The 18,256-nt window shown below is 35.5% G+C and overlaps 1 protein-coding gene across 8 annotated transcripts in view; it reads left to right on the top strand.

Annotated features, from left to right (window-relative positions):
* eif4g3b (eukaryotic translation initiation factor 4 gamma, 3b) overlaps positions 1-18,256 on the top strand; it is a 66,363-nt gene that overhangs the window by 32,763 nt on the left and 15,344 nt on the right. For 6 of the 8 annotated variants that reach the window (XM_051096506.1, XM_051096512.1, XM_051096511.1 and 3 more), the window contains 13 exons: positions 3,678-3,857; positions 4,036-4,150; positions 5,709-5,812; positions 6,002-6,127; positions 8,794-8,935; positions 11,055-11,831; positions 11,914-11,993; positions 13,883-14,102; positions 14,189-14,313; positions 16,036-16,155; positions 16,467-16,622; positions 16,812-17,009; positions 17,200-17,346. In XM_051096506.1, the coding sequence (XP_050952463.1) occupies positions 3,678-3,857; positions 4,036-4,150; positions 5,709-5,812; positions 6,002-6,127; positions 8,794-8,935; positions 11,055-11,831; positions 11,914-11,993; positions 13,883-14,102; positions 14,189-14,313; positions 16,036-16,155; positions 16,467-16,622; positions 16,812-17,009; positions 17,200-17,346 (2,490 nt within the window). The remainder of the gene's footprint in view (positions 1-3,677; positions 3,858-4,035; positions 4,151-5,708; positions 5,813-6,001; positions 6,128-8,793; positions 8,936-11,054; positions 11,832-11,913; positions 11,994-13,882; positions 14,103-14,188; positions 14,314-16,035; positions 16,156-16,466; positions 16,623-16,811; positions 17,010-17,199; positions 17,347-18,256) is intronic. The other 2 variants (XM_051096508.1, XM_051096507.1) reach the window with 2 other exon arrangements.

Below are 18,256 nucleotides of genomic sequence, written 5' to 3'. Positions count from 1 at the left end.
TTAGTTACAGAAAAACTACCTAGCACCTGGGTAAAAATATTAAAAATAACCCAATTAAATGACCCAGCTGGCTGAACCCAGCATTTGGGTTCAAACATAACCCAGCAATTTTTAGAGTGCAGAAAAACTACCCAGCACCTGGGTAAAAATATAAATGATAACCCAATAAAATGACCCAACAGGCTGAACCCAGCATTTGGGTTAAAAACATAACCCAGCATTTTTTTAGAGTGCAGAAAAACTACCCAGCACCTGGGTAAAATATAAAACATTACCCAATAAAATGACCCAATAGGCTGAACCCAGCATTTGGGTTAAAAAATAACCCAGCAATTTTTAGAGTGCAGAAAAACTACCCAGCACCTGGGTAAAAATATAAATGATAACCCAATAAAATGACCCAACAGGCTGAACCCAGCATTTGGGTTAAAAACATAACCCAGCATTTTTTTAGAGTGCAGAAAAACTACCCAGCACCTGGGTAAAATATAAAACATTACCCAATAAAATGACCCAACAGGCTGAACCCAGCATTTGGGTTAAAAAATAACCCAGCAATTTTTAGAGTGCAGAAAAACTACCCAGCACCTGGGTAAAAATATAAATGATAACCCGATAAAATGACCCAAGAGGCTGAAGCCAGTATTTTTTTTAGAGTGTACTTACTGAGATTGACTAGTAAAGCCCTTCATTTCAATATTTTTCATATACATAATCATTCTTTTAGCTTTCAAGTGGAGAGCATTTTGCAGACACTGCATGAAAACCATTTATTTTAGATTCATTAAGAATTTTCATTGCAGTGCATCATTGAATAGATTGTGTTTTTCATTTAATAGAATATAGGCTATGTGTATTTTACATTTCCCTTTGTTCATCTGCCATCTTGGATGGAAATATCTTACTGAGCTTGTCACAATGCGTTTTGGGATTTTCTTCTCTTAGAAGGGTGCATGTGGTTCTTGGCCAAAAGAAGGTATCTTAAAAGACATCGCCATGTTGCCAGCCTTTTTATTGAAAGTGTGCCTATGATGCCTTAAAATGCTGCCTGTGTAGGTAGAGCTGCTGGCTCCCGATCATCTGTGGCAGTTAGAGTAATGATGCATCTGCAGATAGTACAGCTACTGTCTGTGTACAGAGAACAGCATGCTGACTGTCCTTAAGGGAACTCTGCTCGACTGGCCACACCCACAGTCTCCAATTACTGTGTGTTTTGGTTTACTGTCAGCATCAGAGAGTTCAAGACTGTTTACCTCTGACAGGCTTTTCCCAGTCACTTAATAATTAGAATCCTTTTCTCATCACTGTAATTCACTGCGCTTTAGGGCATGCTGAGTCAGACATTGTAAATGTTTGGCTTTTTTTTTTAATTAAGGGTTTCTGTTGGATCAGTCAGTCGCAGAGAATGTTCGTTTACATTTATTAATTTCGCAAATGCTGTTATCTAATAGAAATTATGAAAAGATAATCATATAGCAACAATTTAGCTCACAGCTGTAAATTTATTATGGTCTGATGGTTATTAAACGGGATGTTAATATGTTAAAGCGTTTGGGGTTGGAAAGCTTTTTTTAATATTTTTTAAAAGATTTCACCTATTCTCACCAAAGAGATATTATTAAATGAATACAGTTCTTTTCTATTTGAATATATTTTAAAATGTAGTTTATTTCTGTGATGGCAAAGCTGAGTTTTCAGCATCATTACTCCACACTGTGAAAAACAAACAAACAAACAAACAAACAAAAAAAAGGCAATTTGTTGAGTCAATGTAAAATAATTTGTTACCCTGCTGCCTCAATTTTAACTTCAGTCAACTCTAAATAAGTTTAGTCAACTTGAAATGTTAAGTTGCACTAAGTGACAAGTTAGATATTTGAGTTGACTTAACAAAAATTTGGTTTGTTAAACTTAAAAAATGGTAAGTTACCCAGCTGCCTTAAAATTTCAGGTTGAATCAACTCAAATGTCTAAGTTGTCACTTAGTACAAATTTACATTTCAAGTTGACTAAACTTATTTGAGTCGACTGAACTTAAAATTTTTAGGCAGCCAGGTATCATATTATTTTAAGTTGAGTCAAATAGTTTTTTACAGTGCAGTCTTCAGTGTCACATGATCATTCTGATATGCTGATTTAGTGCTTAAGAAACTTTTACTGTTGTTATCAGGGCTCTACACTTACTTTTATTTTTAGGAGTACCTTCAAATCAATAATCAAAATATCTGATTAAAAATTAGCCAAAAATTATGTCATCTTTTATGTCATCAAAAAATGTTTATAAGCTTTTTAAAATGTTTAATTAAAGAATAGAAACACATAGAATAAGAAGAATAAGTTACCAATCAAATGAAATCAGTATTAACTTAAAATTAATTTGTACTACAGAGGTGGCACAGAAGAACTCAAAAGTGGCCATAAGTGTATTTTCAGACGTTTAATGAGGCTCAGAGGTGGCAAGAGTGCAGTTAAATTCATAAATTGATGATGAGATTAATGTTTTAAATATAAAAATTTGAATATAGAAATATTAAACGATTTAAATAACTAAAAATATGCTTTAAAAATTAAACGTAATGTGCCGTAGGTGGCGGCAGGTCATTCATTTTATTACTGAATCATTCATTCATTTGATTCATTCGAACGGCAGATTCACGTGATTCAAGTAACTGTCTTTATTAATGGGCATTTGATTCATTGACTCATTAGATTTGTTTAAAAACGCACATTCATTCGTAAATGAAACACAGCTGTGTTTGAATGGAGATGCACAGATATGCAAATATGCTGATGGGGTCAGCAAATGCGACTGAAATGGTTGCACTGGAGAGCCCTGGTTATGAGTGTTGAAAACAGTTGTGCTGCTTAATACATATTTATATTCACTTTTGATCAATTATATTGTATATTTGCTGAATAATTTTTTTCATTCTTCCTGACCCCAAACTTTTGAACAGAGGTATATTTTTCAAAAATAGCTAAACTTAAAATCAAAATATGGAGGCAACAAGCATTTTCTGGAATGATTTCTGATTTACACATTTACACACACACACAAGGATAATTGTTTAAATGTGGTTGTCACTCCTAAAATGTAACAATGTAACCTTTGTGTAGAAAACATAATTAAGCACCCAGAATAGGAGTGACAGCCGTATTTAGCCGCGGTGTGTACGTGGCCATTATGACTCACATAGTTCTGCAACAGTTAATGCACTGATTCAGTGAGAAACCAGTTGTCAGTTTGTTTGGATGAAAAATAATGATTCACTGTTGTTGTTTGGCATCGGTACATAGTAACAAGTGTGAGATGCTTGTGTCAACAGGTCTATTAGAGGGACTTATTAATAGAACGTTCTCTTCAAAATGTAGCAAATAAGCTGCTTTAGTTTACTGGTTGTGTTCGGAGTTGAAATGAAAAACCGCAAATACCTTACTGTGATTATGAAACCATTATAACAGAAATCTTAGTACATCTGTATTGTTTTAAGTGCATGTTGTTTAGAACGATATGTTTTTGTTTCTTGCATGCTTTTATATAAATAGTTGTACAAATATGTGTTTACTACTTTAGTGGGCTTCTTCCGATGACTTCTTAAATACACTTGTTACACTTATTAGTTTGCCAGAGTTTTCAAAGATGATCCACATAACTGATCCCTTCTCTCTCTCCTTAGTTTTTCCAGAGGACGCAGATGCAAACGGCGCGGCCCACCATTCCAAGCAACAACCCTCCCATTCGGCCCACGTCTCAGACCCCCACAGCAGCGGTCTACTCCCCCAATCAGCCCATCATGATGACCATGGCTCACATGCCCTTCCATTCCCCACAGACACCTCAGTACTATATCCCTCAGGTCAGACAGCACAAGACTCCAGACTGGAATCACATTACACTTACTATATCTGGACCGTGTGTTTACATCAGGATGTTTTAATGTACTGGATTATGTTTGTTGTGTTGTTTATGTACAAATTACATAACTGAGCTTGGTCCGGTTGATTTACATTTGTTTGTCGTGTGTGATTCTACAGTACCGTCACAGTGCTCCTCCATATGTTGGGCCTCCTCAGCAGTACCCAGTCCAGCCCACTGGACCTAGTACCTTTTATGCTGGACCCAGTCCAGGGGACTTCCCTGCTCCTTATGGTGAGCTCCTTCCTGCCTTGCTGGCCACCTGTGGATTGCTGTTGACTTTCTCATGGAGTCTGCTGACTTGGATTGAATTGATGTTTACTTAACTGTTAATGTTGTACAGTCCACATTTTTAGAATGAAAAACAGTATTTTAAGATTTATCATGCTGATGTAAAGGTTGGACATACTCATTAGGTTCTGGTTAATTAGTTAGATTTTTTCTTTTTTGGTTTCACAATTTCAGTAGCTGACAAATTATCAGAAAATAAAAAAAAATGTGGCATATGATTGTGAGTTGTGTTAATATACTTTTATGCAGTTTTCGCCTTTGCTGCAACAACTATACACTACCAGTCAAAAGTTTTCAAACAGTAAGATTTTTAATATTTTTAAAGTCTCTTCTGCTCACCAAGCCTGCATTTATTTGATCTGAAGTACACCAAAACAGTAACATTCTGAAATATTTTTATTATTTAAAAAAGCTGTTTTCTATTTGAATATATTTTAAAATGTAATTTATTCCTGTGAACAAAGCTAAATTTTCAGCATCATTACATCAGACATTTTTTTTGTGTTACATGATCCTTCAGAAATCATTCTAATATGCTGATTTGCTGTTCAAGAAACATTTTTATTATTATTGTTATTATTATCAGTATTTAAAACAGTTGAGTAAATTTTTTTCAGGATTCTTTGATGAATATAAAGATATAAAGAAAAATATAAAGAACTAAAAAGCTTTTGTTACATTATACACTATACCATTCAAAAGCTTGGAGTCAGTATACTTTTTTTTGGGAAAGAAATGATTAATTAATTAAGAAATTAATACTTTTATTTAGCAAGGATTCTTTAAATTGATCCGAAGTGATAAAGACATTTATAACATTACAAAATATTTCTATTTCAGATAAATGCTGTTCTTCTGAACTTTCTATTCATCAAAGAAACCTTAAAAAAAAACTTTCATAATAATAATAATAATAATAAATGTTTTTTTGAGTAGCAAATCAGAATATTAGAATGATTTCTGAAGGATCATGTGACTGGAGTAATGATGCTAAAAATTCAGCTTTGATCACAGGAATAAATTACATTTTAAAATATATTAAAATAGAAAACAGTTATTTTAAATAGTAAAAATATTTAAAAACTTTACAGTTTTTGCTGTACTTTGGATTAAATAAATGCAGGCTTGGTGAGCAGAAGAGACTTTAAAAACATTAAAAATCTTACTGTTCAAAAACTTTTGACTGGTAGTGTATAATTGTAAATAGTTATATAATTGGCATAAGTTTGTTGTTAAATTAATTATATTTTAAACTTTTTGCACAAAATGCATAGCATAGTCTATTTTAATGAATTTATATTTGTGTTCATTGCCTTTAATTTGCATATATATTGAACATTAAGAAGAACACTGAAATTGTTTTTCAGCATATACAAAAAATTAGGCTTTGTTATACTATTAATTGATTAATTAGTAATAATAAATGTGTGTGTGTGTGTATATATATATATATTTTTGGTGTGAATGAATCTTTAATAACTTTGGTGTGTTTTGTGAGCAGCAGGACCTCCTTACTATCCTGGGCAGCCCATGTACACACCATCTCCATCCATTATAGTGCCTACACCGCAGCAACCTCCACCTGCTAAGAGGGAAAAGAAAACAGTGAGTATCATCATTGCGTACATTATAGCAGTTCGTAGACTAGAATCCATAATGCCTTGAGGAAATGTTTATTGAAAAACTCAGATGTAATTCACATGTTATTAACAACATTTGCAATCCTAAAAAAGTAGTAAATGATGCTTCTGATGCTTTATCATTTAATTCTCTGTCTCTTTATTGTCCTCCAAGATCCGCATCCGAGACCCCAACCAGGGCGGCAAGGATGTGACAGACGAGATATTATCAGGGGTGGGCGGAAGTCGGAACCCAACCCCACCTGTGGGACGGCCCTCCTCCACTCCTACACCTCCACAGGTAAGACGGCCAATCACATAGACCAAATCATGCACACATACAGATTTAGCTCAGTAGTGTTTGTAATGTAATGTACGTACCTTGGAAATGAGCTCTTTAGACATCAGCCAGTAAGCAACCATCCAGAACACCCTAGCAACTGCATAGCAACATGGTAAAATCTAGTCTGAACACCATAGCAACCCCACTTACTGACGTTGCCGCACTGCCAAAGTTTCCATTCCATTATAATCAGGAGTTTATCTTCTTATCTAAAGCCACAGCTTATGTCAGTGGGTCAGGAACTTTACTTAAGAGTTTGATCTTTTACCCACAAACCACTAATTTTATGCTGTGCACTTGAGGAGGAACTTTGAATAGTCTTGAAACTTTTTTCCTATAGAAGCAAAAGTCTATAAACGTGTATTTTTAAATTTGTACGAAATTTCAGTCTTGCCCATTCTGTCGTGTTGTAGTTGTAGTTCTGCCTCATGATTGTTTGTGTCATCCTGATCCCTGTGTGTTCCCTTTACAGTGACTCCTCATCTACACACTCTAGAATATCTCTTGTCCTCTCTGTGCCTAATATAAAACGGATTTTCAAATTAAGATCCACAGAATTTACAAAATGTATTTTTTTACAGGAAGAAATAAAAAAATACTTGTAGAATTGTAAAGAAATTAATACTTTGATTCAGTAAGGACACATTAAATTGATCAAAAGATTTACTAAAAACATTCTCATTATTACAAAAAAAAAAAAAAAAAAAAAAAACTTTATCAAAGAATCCATGAAAAAATATGTATTTATCATGGTTTCCACAAAAAATATTAAGCAGCAAACTGTTTTCAACACTGATAATAATAAGAAATTTTTCTAGAGCACCAAATCAGCATATTAGAATGATTTCTAATTTCTAAGGATCATGTGACACTGAAGACTAAATTAATGAAGTAATATACATTTTAAAATATTAAAATTAGAAAGCATTAATCATTAAATACATTTTAAATTAAATTTGGCATTTTATGTAAAGAAGTAAAGATTATGTTCCATGATGATAATTAAACATTTAATTTTATGATCATTATTGATCATAAATTTTTTTTTTTAAATCTTACCAACCCCAAACATTTGAGTTTGTTAATAATATATATGTTAAAAATAAGACATATAAAAAGAGTATTATTATCACCTTTAGCTTGCTCACTACATAAATATGAATTAAATAATTCATAGTGTGTACATGAAGGGTATACTGGTAATATAATAAATAAAAAAATAAATACTGTTAATAATAATAAAAAAAAAATATATATATATATATATATATATATATATATATATGATTTAATATACTCTATTTTAATATACTTTAAAATATATTTCTGTGATTCTGTGATGGCTATTATTAGTCTTAAGCATCACATGATCCTTCAGAAATCATTCTAATATGCTGATTTATTATTAGAATTATAAATGTTGGCAACAGTGGTGCTGCCAAATATTTTTTTGGAACCTGTAATACTTTTTTTTTTTTTTTTCAGAATTCTTTGAATTAAAAGTTAAAAAGAACAGCATTTATTGAAAATATGAGTTTTTTCTAACAATATAAGTCTTCGCTATCACTTTTTATCAATTTAACGCATCCTTACTGAATAAAAGTATTAATTTCTTTAAAAAAAAAAAAAGACTAAAAATGTATTGACCCCAAACTTTTGAACAGTAGTGTATACTGTTAGAAAAATAAATAATTTAAAAAATTTAAATAAATGCTGTTCTTTTTAACCTTTTATTCATCAAAGAACGCTGTAGAGATTCCAGAAAAAATATTAAGCAGCACAGCTGTTTCCAGCACTGATAATAAATCAGCATATTAGAATGATTTTTGAAGGATCATGTGACACTGAATACTGGAGTAATGATGCTGAATATTCAGTTTTGACCACAGGAATAAATTAGATTTTAATGTATATTAAAATAGAAAAACATTATTTTACATTGTAAAATACATAAAACACTAATTTAAAAAACAAAAAATCTTACAGATTCCAAACATTTGAACAGCTGTGTACAAAAAATATATAGCTTTTTTTTTAGGTTTAAAACCCCCTAATCTAAGGCACTGTCCCTGTAGATGGAGCACTCACTATTAGGGCTGCACGATAAATCACATGCGATATCCAGTGCACGTCTTGTCAGTAAAGCTGGTTCTGTAATCAGTAGTAAATCTCCATCACGTGTGTGCTTTCAGATAGAGAAGCGTTTACTACACAGAGCCGTTGTTCACTGACAGTCTGCACAAATCTGATATCGTCTGTGTGGTTTCGCGCAGCTTGTCGATGAACAACGGCTCTGTGTAATAAACGCTGCTCTATCTGAAAGCACACATGTGATGGAGATTTACTACCGATTACAGAACCAGCTTTACTGACAAGATGCGCATTTGATATTGCGTGCGATTTATCGTGCAGCTCTACTCACTATGTTTTGACACTTCCTCTGTCTTCTCTCCCTGAACGTTAACAGTGTTCGTCTCTCCTCTGCTCTCTTTCCTCTTTTCCTCCCCATGTTTCGTTCATTTCTGCCCCTCCCTCTCTCTTCTCCATTCTTTTTGTTTTTCTGCTTTTCCTGCTCTGTCTGTGTGCTGCATATGTGCTTTTGCCTTGTGTCTCTCTGTTGCTAGTTTTTATGTCCACACCCTCATTATCCTCACATTTTCTACCTCAAATCCCAGCAGCTGACCAGCCAGGTAGCGGATCACGGGCAAGTCGTGTATAACGTGGACAGCGCCCAACTCCCTCCTGCAACCATCGACTTGAAAGCAGGTCAGGCTTTGCTGCGGTTGTCACCTTCTCACTGCAGGTTCAGAGCAGCGGTCCTCAACTGGTGGGTCCTGAGAGACCTGAGAGTCATAGACAGCAGGGAATAAACAATCCTAAATGCAAATAATCCACCTTATTACTTTGAGTTGGCCGGGCATTTGTAAATGGGTCTGGCTTGTGGTCTCATCTGCGTCCAACTATTTTTAGCTGTAAAATGTTTTTGCATTTCATGTCCAGTGTAAAATCTGGGCCCTGAAGCAAAACCAGTTGAGAACCACTGATCTATTCTTCAGCCTATTAATGTTTCTGAGGTTATGTAAAAGGTCAAATCAAAAGCATATACTGCACAAATAAAAATACATTTGTGCATGGGGTTATTTATTTATTTAGCAGATATTAGGCTGCTTGTTCACCAAAGCGTTTGTAGCCAGCTGAAAATGCCCAGCTGTGAGTGCTTATATATGTGAGCATTTTTTCCCATTGAGACGCTGTAGTTGCTATGATACAGAATATCTGCTGAAGTATTAGCAGACACATCACAAATGAAATGTTTCTCCAAGCATTATTTTTCATAACAAACTTATAGTGGTCTGGCAATTCAGTCTGTTAAATACATAAGTACTCGGAGACAAGCTATTTTAACTTGTCTATTGTTGTTCGTAGTATTAGCGGGGTGATCGGTATTAGTCCCGCCCCTCCTCCACTGTGATTGGTTAGCTGACTAGAAGTGTGATGAGCACAGCGTTTTACTCAAAGTTGAACATTCTTCAATTCTTAGTGCTGAGAAAAAAACACCTGAATGCTCAGCGCGAAACAGATGTGGTGTTTTAAAAAAAATGCAACGCTAAAAAAATACGCTTTGGTGGACACGCGGCCTTAGGACTTTAAGATCACCACTTTCTTGATGTTACTTATTACATTATTACTGTATTTATTTATTTATTTATTCGTTCATTCATTAATTCAACTATTTATTTATTTAAATAAATATCAAATATTGTTTAATTTATATTTTAGGTTTATTTTGTGTTATTTTTTTGTTTTATTTAATTACTGAAAAGAATTCCAAATACACTGTTATTTAATTATTAATCTATTTATTCAGTTTTTAGTATTTAATTTTTAACTAACACATGAAAAAGTTTCACTGTCATGTTTTATTAGTGCATTTCATGTTTAATTTTATATTGCCAACATAATCACTGTAAATACATTACATTCATTTATTAATTTGTGTTATTCATTTATTAATTTATATATTTTTCTATTTAATTTCATTTAGCTTAAGATCAGGACTTTCATTAAGTGGTTTACTTTTATATTGCCAACAAAATCACAGAAAATATATTTTGTTATTCATTAATTCATTTTTCGATTTAATGTGTATTCTTAATATGTATTTAATTTTTTAATTAATATTATTTAAATTAAATAATTATTTGAATAATAAAATTTTAAATAATTTTAAGTAATTATTTAAAAAGCTTAACATTTTCACTTTCATGTTGTTGTTGCTTTCCTTTTATATTATATGTGTGTATATATATTATTTTATTATATTTGACAATATGTAATATAAGATATGTAATATTTGACGCAATATCCAACAATACATTGTATAGGTCAGAATGATTACTTTATCTTTTATGCCAAAGATCATTAGGATATTAAGTAAAGATCATGTTCCATTAAGATATTTTGTACATTTCCTACCATAAATATATCAAAACTTAATTTTTGATTAGTGATATAGTGATAGTTCTTTTGTTTTTTTTTGTTTTTTTTGCACCCTCAAAAAAAAAACAAAAAAAACAATTCTATTTTCAAATAGATTTTCTTGGACAAATAAAATCTCAGTTTCAAAATATTGACCCTTATGTCTAGTTTTGTGGACAAAACCAGATACCAAATACAATGTAATTTGGCTATTGCTACAAATATACCCGTGCTACTTCAGACTGGTTTTGTGGTCCAGGGTCACATATATGATTGTTGTCACCAAAGCCAAACTGTGAAATACTATAATTTCCATATTATCAGGATTTTATCACGATGTTTATTTTTTAAGTACCCTACTCTGTCTGTTTATATAGCTCTAATGCATTTCACTTTATGGCTCTAGATGACAAGCCAAAACAAGAGTTTGCCTCGCAAAGATCTGCATCTCCAGGATTGCGGCAGCCAGAGACTCCATTGGAGAGAAGAGATCTGAGCAGCCCAGTCCAAGCGCCCTCTCCCCCACAGAAAACCGAGCTTCCCCCCTCTGGCCCAGAAACGGCCTCAAGTGTAGCTACAGCCCCGACTCCTTCCGTACCTGCCTCAACAGTGGAGTCAGCAGACTCCCCGAGCCCATCAGCTGAGCCTGGCCCCACTAAAGCTATCACACCAGAACCCGAAAGCTCTGAGCCGGACAAATCCCCCTCAGAGCAGCCCTCACCTCAGAGCCTGTCTACGTCCCCGGCCCAGCCTGAAAAGGCCATCAATGGGCTGACGGACACCGATGCTGCTCCCTTGAGTGAAGACTTGGAATCCCAACCCAGGGAAGTCTCTCAGTTGCTGCCTACTTCCAGCGTGCCCCAGTCCCCCAGCCCGGAGCCCAGGCCCATCACACCGGTGCTGGAGGCCGAGTCTGCGGGGGGAAAGGCGGATAGTCCCTCGCCTCCTGCTGAGGACAGCACTGGATGTCCCGTCGCCCCATCCCTCTCCACCTCAACTACTGCTGCTATCTCCACCACTCCTGCTCCTCCTCCAGGCCTCACACATCCAAGTCAGGTTTCTGCAGGGTTAGCCAAGAGACCCTCTACAGGAGCAGAGCTCAAAGAAACAGGGAAGGAGATCGAGGCCTTGCCGGACAAGAGAGGCGAGCCCTTCTTGCAGTCCAGAAAAAGCTCAAGTCAAGGTGAGCAGTTGGAATATACACCGAAGATGAATTTCCCTGTTGTGGGGGTTGGTCGAGTAACACAAGTCTTTTCTTTGTACAGCTACATCTAGTGCACCAAAGACCTGGAAGAAGCCAAAAGAGGACATGCCTGTAGGGCAAGATCAGTGTCCAGACAAAGAGGTAAAATAATTGCGCACAGGGTGTGTACAAGGTGTTTAAAGTGCTTGAAGTACTTGAATTTGACTTTTTGAAATTTAAGATATAGAAAACCCTTGAAAATAGCAATATTCCCAAAGAGGTACTTGAAAAGTGCTTGAATTATTGAAAGACAATGTATCTATGAAATAAGTGCTTATTTGCTTATTTTAGTTAATGTCAGAAATAATAGAAACAGTTGATTGTAAACATGGCTGAAGATGCAAAAAGAGTAAAAGATGAACCAAATCAGTTGAGTCATTTACGCTGGAACTGCTCTGATTGATTCAAACTTGTGACTTAGTTCATTCATTTCAAGCGATTCATTAGCAAAAGACAGATCAAATTATAAGAGCCATTCATTTTCGAATTTCAACATCACTTCTAATGATTTTAAAAAGCATGTAATTATGGGTGAAACAGAGCACTTTGAAACTAATTCGGTTAAACCATTGCATCACAAAACGATTCACTGTTTTGAAGCGATCCGAACGCAGTTAGTATCAGATCGGGACTTCAAATTGCGTATTGCGAATCATTTGATTTAGATTAGAAATCTGCGTATCGCAAATTATTTGATTCAGGTCTGGACTTCCGAATGCGCATCACAAATCATTTGATTTAGACCGGGATGGATTTGTGAATCTTTCAGCGAATTGAATGATTCAAATCAAATGATTCGCAATATGCAATTTGAAATCCCGATGTAAAACATTTTGCGATACATGCGTCGAGTGCTGATTTGAAATGATAGTTCACAAATCTTTATTCAGATTGGGAATTCAGAGTGTGGATCACAAATATTTTGCTTTAGATTGGAACTTCAGACTATCGATCGCGAATCATTTGATTTTGTTCAGAAATTCAGAGTGGGTTCGCAAATCTTTTGCTTTAGATCGGAACTTCGGAGCACCGAGCGCGAATCATTTAATTCAGATCGGGACTACGGTGTGGGTTCGCGAATCATTTGTTTCATATCAAGATTTCAGAGCGATTTCACAAATCTTTTTTTTTCATAAACAGTAGAAAACATCAAACCATCAAGGCAGTACAGTTATAAAAACATAACCAAAAACAAGAAAACTAACCATGGTTTAGTTTGTAATACTTTAGTAGTAATACATTGCATGTGCTTCACTTTATTTTTGCCATTTTTTTATTAGTATATTTTTTATTTATTTCTATTTTTTTAGAATTTGAATTAAAATACATCATTCAGTAAGTGAGATCTCTGATTGAAGTCCTTGGAAATCAAAAGGCGTGCTTGAAAAGTCCTTGAAAGTCCTGAAATTTAATTTTACAGTGTCTGTGCGAACCCTGTGTGCATATGTTTTTTTGGATCCATTATATTAATGCAACTAGGTTTTATTTGCATAGCCAGTCATATCCAGTCATATCGTGATGGAGGCATTGCTTCCTCTCACATGACTTTCCCCATTCATTCTCAATTACACCCCACCAAACTCACTGCACACTTTAGGGAGTCTGTTAAAACTCAGTGTGCTCAGGGGAGGCGAGAGAGATGCGGACTCCCCCTGTAACTTTACCTGCTGGTGTTGCTGTTGGACAGATTTACTTTAAGAAAAATAAATGATTTTTAACACTTTTTAATGTTATATTTTGTAATATTGGTGTTGTTTTATTTTTCTACTATTTTTCTTTCTTATCCCATATTTTGAGGAGGCACTGCACGCACACACGCACACACACACACACACACAGAGAGACCAGTTTTTCTTTTTATTTGTCTCAACATGCCATTCATATTGGCAGCTTTGTGTTGTTTTTCAAGAATTTTAACGTGATTTGACAAATCCACTTGCTTATATTGAAACCAGTTTAAGTTTGGCTTAAAATGTGTGTGTGTTTGGTAGGAGGACATGGATCAGCTCCCTATGGAACCTGCTACAGAGAGCCCCAGTCCTCCTCCTGTGGAGGTGGAGAGGAGGCCATCAGCAGGAGCTGTGCTTGAGGAGAACGGAGAACAGGAAGTAGAGCCTCTGAGAAACGGGGCTGAACACGCCTCTGAAACCGAAAGCAGTGACAGCATCCACCCGCCTGCAGTCAAAGAGCCGTTGATCAAAGCAGTGCCACGTAAGGCCATGTCTCTACAACCTTCTTTAGTTTCCCGCATGTGTATCAGCCAGGTTTTACCACTGAAAGCTTTTGTTCTTCTGCAGAGCCTGCAGAGAAGAATGGCAAGAAGCAGTACGACAGAGACTTCCTGTTGGGCTTCCAATTCATGCCTGCATGTGTACAGAAACCAGAGGGGCTTCCTCCTATTTCTGATGTTGTTCTAGATAAGGTCAGTCAATATAACACAGACAGTTCATTAAAAAGCCTAAAGGTATAGTTCACCCAAAAATGAAAATTCTGTCATTAGTTTTTCACCCTCATGTCATTCCAAACCCATAAGACCTTCGTTCATCATCGCAACACAAATTAAGATATTTTTTATGAGATCCAAAAGCTTTCTGACCCTGCATCGACAGCAATGCAACTGACACGTTCAAGGCCCAGAAAGGTAGTAAGGACATCATTAAAATAGTCCATGTGACATCAGTGGTTCAACCATAAAGTCAAGTCAAGTTTTAGTCGACTAAATATCTGAGCACTTTAGTCTAGTGGCTTTAGTCAGTGAAAAAGTAAACATTTTCGTCATATTTTCATCTTGCTGTATAATGATTAAAATAAAAAAAAATATTATTTTGCTCAGTTTTAATTGCAATGATTGTTTTCATTTGGGAAATTTATTTTTACGTTCTGTTAGAAGTTGCTCTTTCACCAATAAGCACAAATCAATCGAATATCAAATTCATCTAGTGTACAGACTAAATAAACATAATAAACATAAAAATACTTTAGACTCGCCCTGTCTATGTTATGAAAACTGGGCTAACAAAAATCTACTCTCAAATATTATAACAGAGAAATTCCTAATAGTAATTCCAATAATTCTAAATTGCCTTAATGTTTCTGTTTTAAAACGATGGCAAAAAAAGTCTTTTTTGCTAAAGGCTAAATGACACTTTCATTTAAGCAGAATATTCAAATGGAGATCGCTGAACTCCAGCTTACTTGTACAATATTGTATGTCTGTGTTTTCAGATCATGGCGCCTCCGCAGAGAGAGAGCGCATATGAATGGTTGCCAGATTGCATAAAGCAAAAGCCGGACAGAGTAACCAGTTAACATAAAAGCTCTGTTTGGGGAATCTGAACTCTTGATATCTGGTAACCGTGCAAATAACATGCAAATAACTTTGCATGTTATCGTTTAATGACCTTACTATCGTTTCGTCATCGTCTCGTTTTAGTCAGGGGAAAAAACCTAGTTGACGAACATAGATTTTGTTACCGAAATTAACACTACTTCCACGTCTTGGCATTCTTGTGAATGCGTGTTGAAGACTGACATGGAAAAGAAGAAATCGTTGAATAAAGTCATTGCTTTTGTTTTGTTCGCGCACAAAAATATTCTTGTAGTTTCATAACATTTCGGTTGAACCACTGTGTCACATGGACTATTTTATTGATGATCTTACTACCTTTCTGGGCCTTGAACATACCAGTTGTGTTGCTGACTATGCAGGGTCAGAAAGCACAGATTTCATCAAAAATATCTTAATTTGTGTTCCAAAATGAACGAAGGTGTTACAGGTACGGAACGGCATGAGGGTGAGTAATTAATGAATTTTCATTTTTGGGTGAACTATTCCACACACAATGGCTTCTCTACTTATACTATATGAACACATTACATTGTGACAGCCCTAGTTTGAACATATATATCATGGTTTTCAAAGTAACATCTATTAAAGTTAATAATTGAAAATTCCCATTGAAATTTCTCTTGCACCATAATTAATTTGCACCGCCCCATTAAATTGGCTACTATGGGAATAAAGGGATATTGTAACCTGATTTCGGCCTTCTGTAAAATCCTTGTAAAACTCATTACTGCTCTTGTACAGAGCAGTAAGTGGTTCTTTAAGAGAAGCCTAATATGTTTCTGCCTCACTGAACAGATTAACCAAAATAAGCTGCCCATGCGGCCCGTAGACCCACGTGTGATTTCCAGAGGCCCGGACTTCACGCCAGCATTTGCGGATTTTGGCAGACAAATTCCAGGAGGCAGGGGAGCACCGGTTTGTCCCAACTTTCTTATTCTCACACTCATGCAAAAAATAATATGAAGTTTTGTCTTAATTACTACAGTAAATCAATTGTTAGGGACTCCTCTATGTTTAATTTAGTTACGATTTATTATATTCATACACAAATTAAAGCATTTTCGATTTACCTTCGCTGGAGTGAGCTTTTACGAAAATATACAAATAATTAAAGTCTGATATTTCACATACATATAAAAGCATTTTCAATTTATAATTCTTTACATATGCTCTTAGAAACACTATATGACTATTTCTGTAGTATATGATTATTTCTGTTCCCTCAGCTGTTGAATGTTGGCCTGCGTCGACCACCTGGACGCAAGATCATCACAAACGTGTCTGTGAATGATGAGGTGCAGCTGAGGACAACAGAGAACGCCTGGAAACCTGGCATGAAGCGGGACAGTGCCGTTGAAGATCCAGATGCCCAGAGAACTCAGGTCTTCCTACACTCCATCAGGAACCAAATACACATTTCCGACAGCCTTATTTTGCAGTACAAATAAAGCTGTGGTATCCAGATGTTCAGCTATGATTGAATAATTTATTACATCATTACTTTCTCTAATATGGAGGGGAAATGGAGCCTTGGAGGACATTCAACAATATGTTCACTGATATTTTTACAGGAGCTTTTCCGAAAAGTGCGTAGTATTCTCAACAAATTGACGCCACAGATGTTCAACCAGCTGATGAAGCAGGTGACTGACCTCACCATCGACACAGAGGAGCGACTTAAGGGTGTCATAGACCTGGTTTTTGAAAAAGCCATTGATGAACCCAGCTTCTCTGTGGCCTATGGCAATATGTGCAGCTGTCTGGCCATGGTGAGTCAGATTTTCCGGGGGTCTGGAAAATGGGGTCTGTTTAAAATGATTAATGATATACAAGTTTAGTAGATCAGTGATGAATTATTTAAATGTTTATTTGTGATATTAGGAGCAAATGGAGATTGGAATCTGAGTGTGTTTAGTTTGGGGAGTGCACGTCTAAATCGATCACATGCTTTGTTTGTAGTTAAAAGTGCCCATGACGGATAAGCCCAACAGCACTGTGAATTTCCGGAAGCTGCTTCTGAATCGCTGTCAGAAGGAGTTTGAGAAGGACAAGGTGGATGACGATGCCTTCGAGAAGAAACACAGGGAGCTGGAGGCAGCTACCTCAGTAAGCAACACTAAAACTGTTCTTAAATATATCACAGGTTATTCAAATTGCCAAGATGCTGTAAACGGTGTAAATAACACATGTTGTGAGAAGGTTCAGGTTTCTTACAATTATACGTTTATTAGTATTGTAAGTTCGGAGCACAAATGAAGATATTTTTGACGAAATCCGAGAGCTTTCTTGACCCTCCACAGATGCAACAGACATGTTTAAGGCCCAAAAAGGTGGTAAGGACATCAATAAAATAGTCCATGTGACATCAGTGGATTTTATGAAGTTACAAGAATACTTTTTGTACGGAAAGAAAACAAAAAATGATGCAGGAGCCGGCGTTCTGATGTAGAACCCGGATGCGTTGTGCCTTGTTTACAAGCAGAGGAATGCGCACGTATGCATTGTGGTACTTTCGTGATCACGCACTGAAGACTGACACTTGTGATGGGCGATATGGCAAAAAAAATTACATCACACTCATACATTTTTTTTTCAAAGCATTTGACTAGTCAAACGTTTAGTCAGCTTGAAAGTGTAACTACAACATGATTCAAGTAACTTTTTCTTTATTAACCCTCTAGTTGTAGAAAATTTCTATTTCTATTCCACCACACATAAATGCACCACACATAAACAAGTGATAAATCACTTGTTAAATATCTTTGCAGGAAAGATGCATGAACCACAGCTACTTGTACAAACTTGTCTTATCTTGTGCGTCTTGTACAAACGTGTCTTATACATCAGGGTTCCCACACTTCTTAAAAGTACCTGAAAGTACCTGAATATCAGACTCATGGATTCAAGGCCTGGAAGCTACTTGAAAACCAATATAGGTCCTTGAAAGTGCTTGAAATAATTTTGAAATAATTTTTATTTAGTAGAATGGTGCTATTTCAAAAATATTCCTATACGC

Source organism: Labeo rohita, chromosome 23 (assembly GCF_022985175.1).
Source record: "Labeo rohita strain BAU-BD-2019 chromosome 23, IGBB_LRoh.1.0, whole genome shotgun sequence".
Classification (NCBI taxonomy): Eukaryota; Metazoa; Chordata; class Actinopteri; order Cypriniformes; family Cyprinidae; genus Labeo; species Labeo rohita.
Note: the sequence above shows the minus strand (reverse complement) of the source record. Positions and strands in the feature narration are given on the sequence as shown.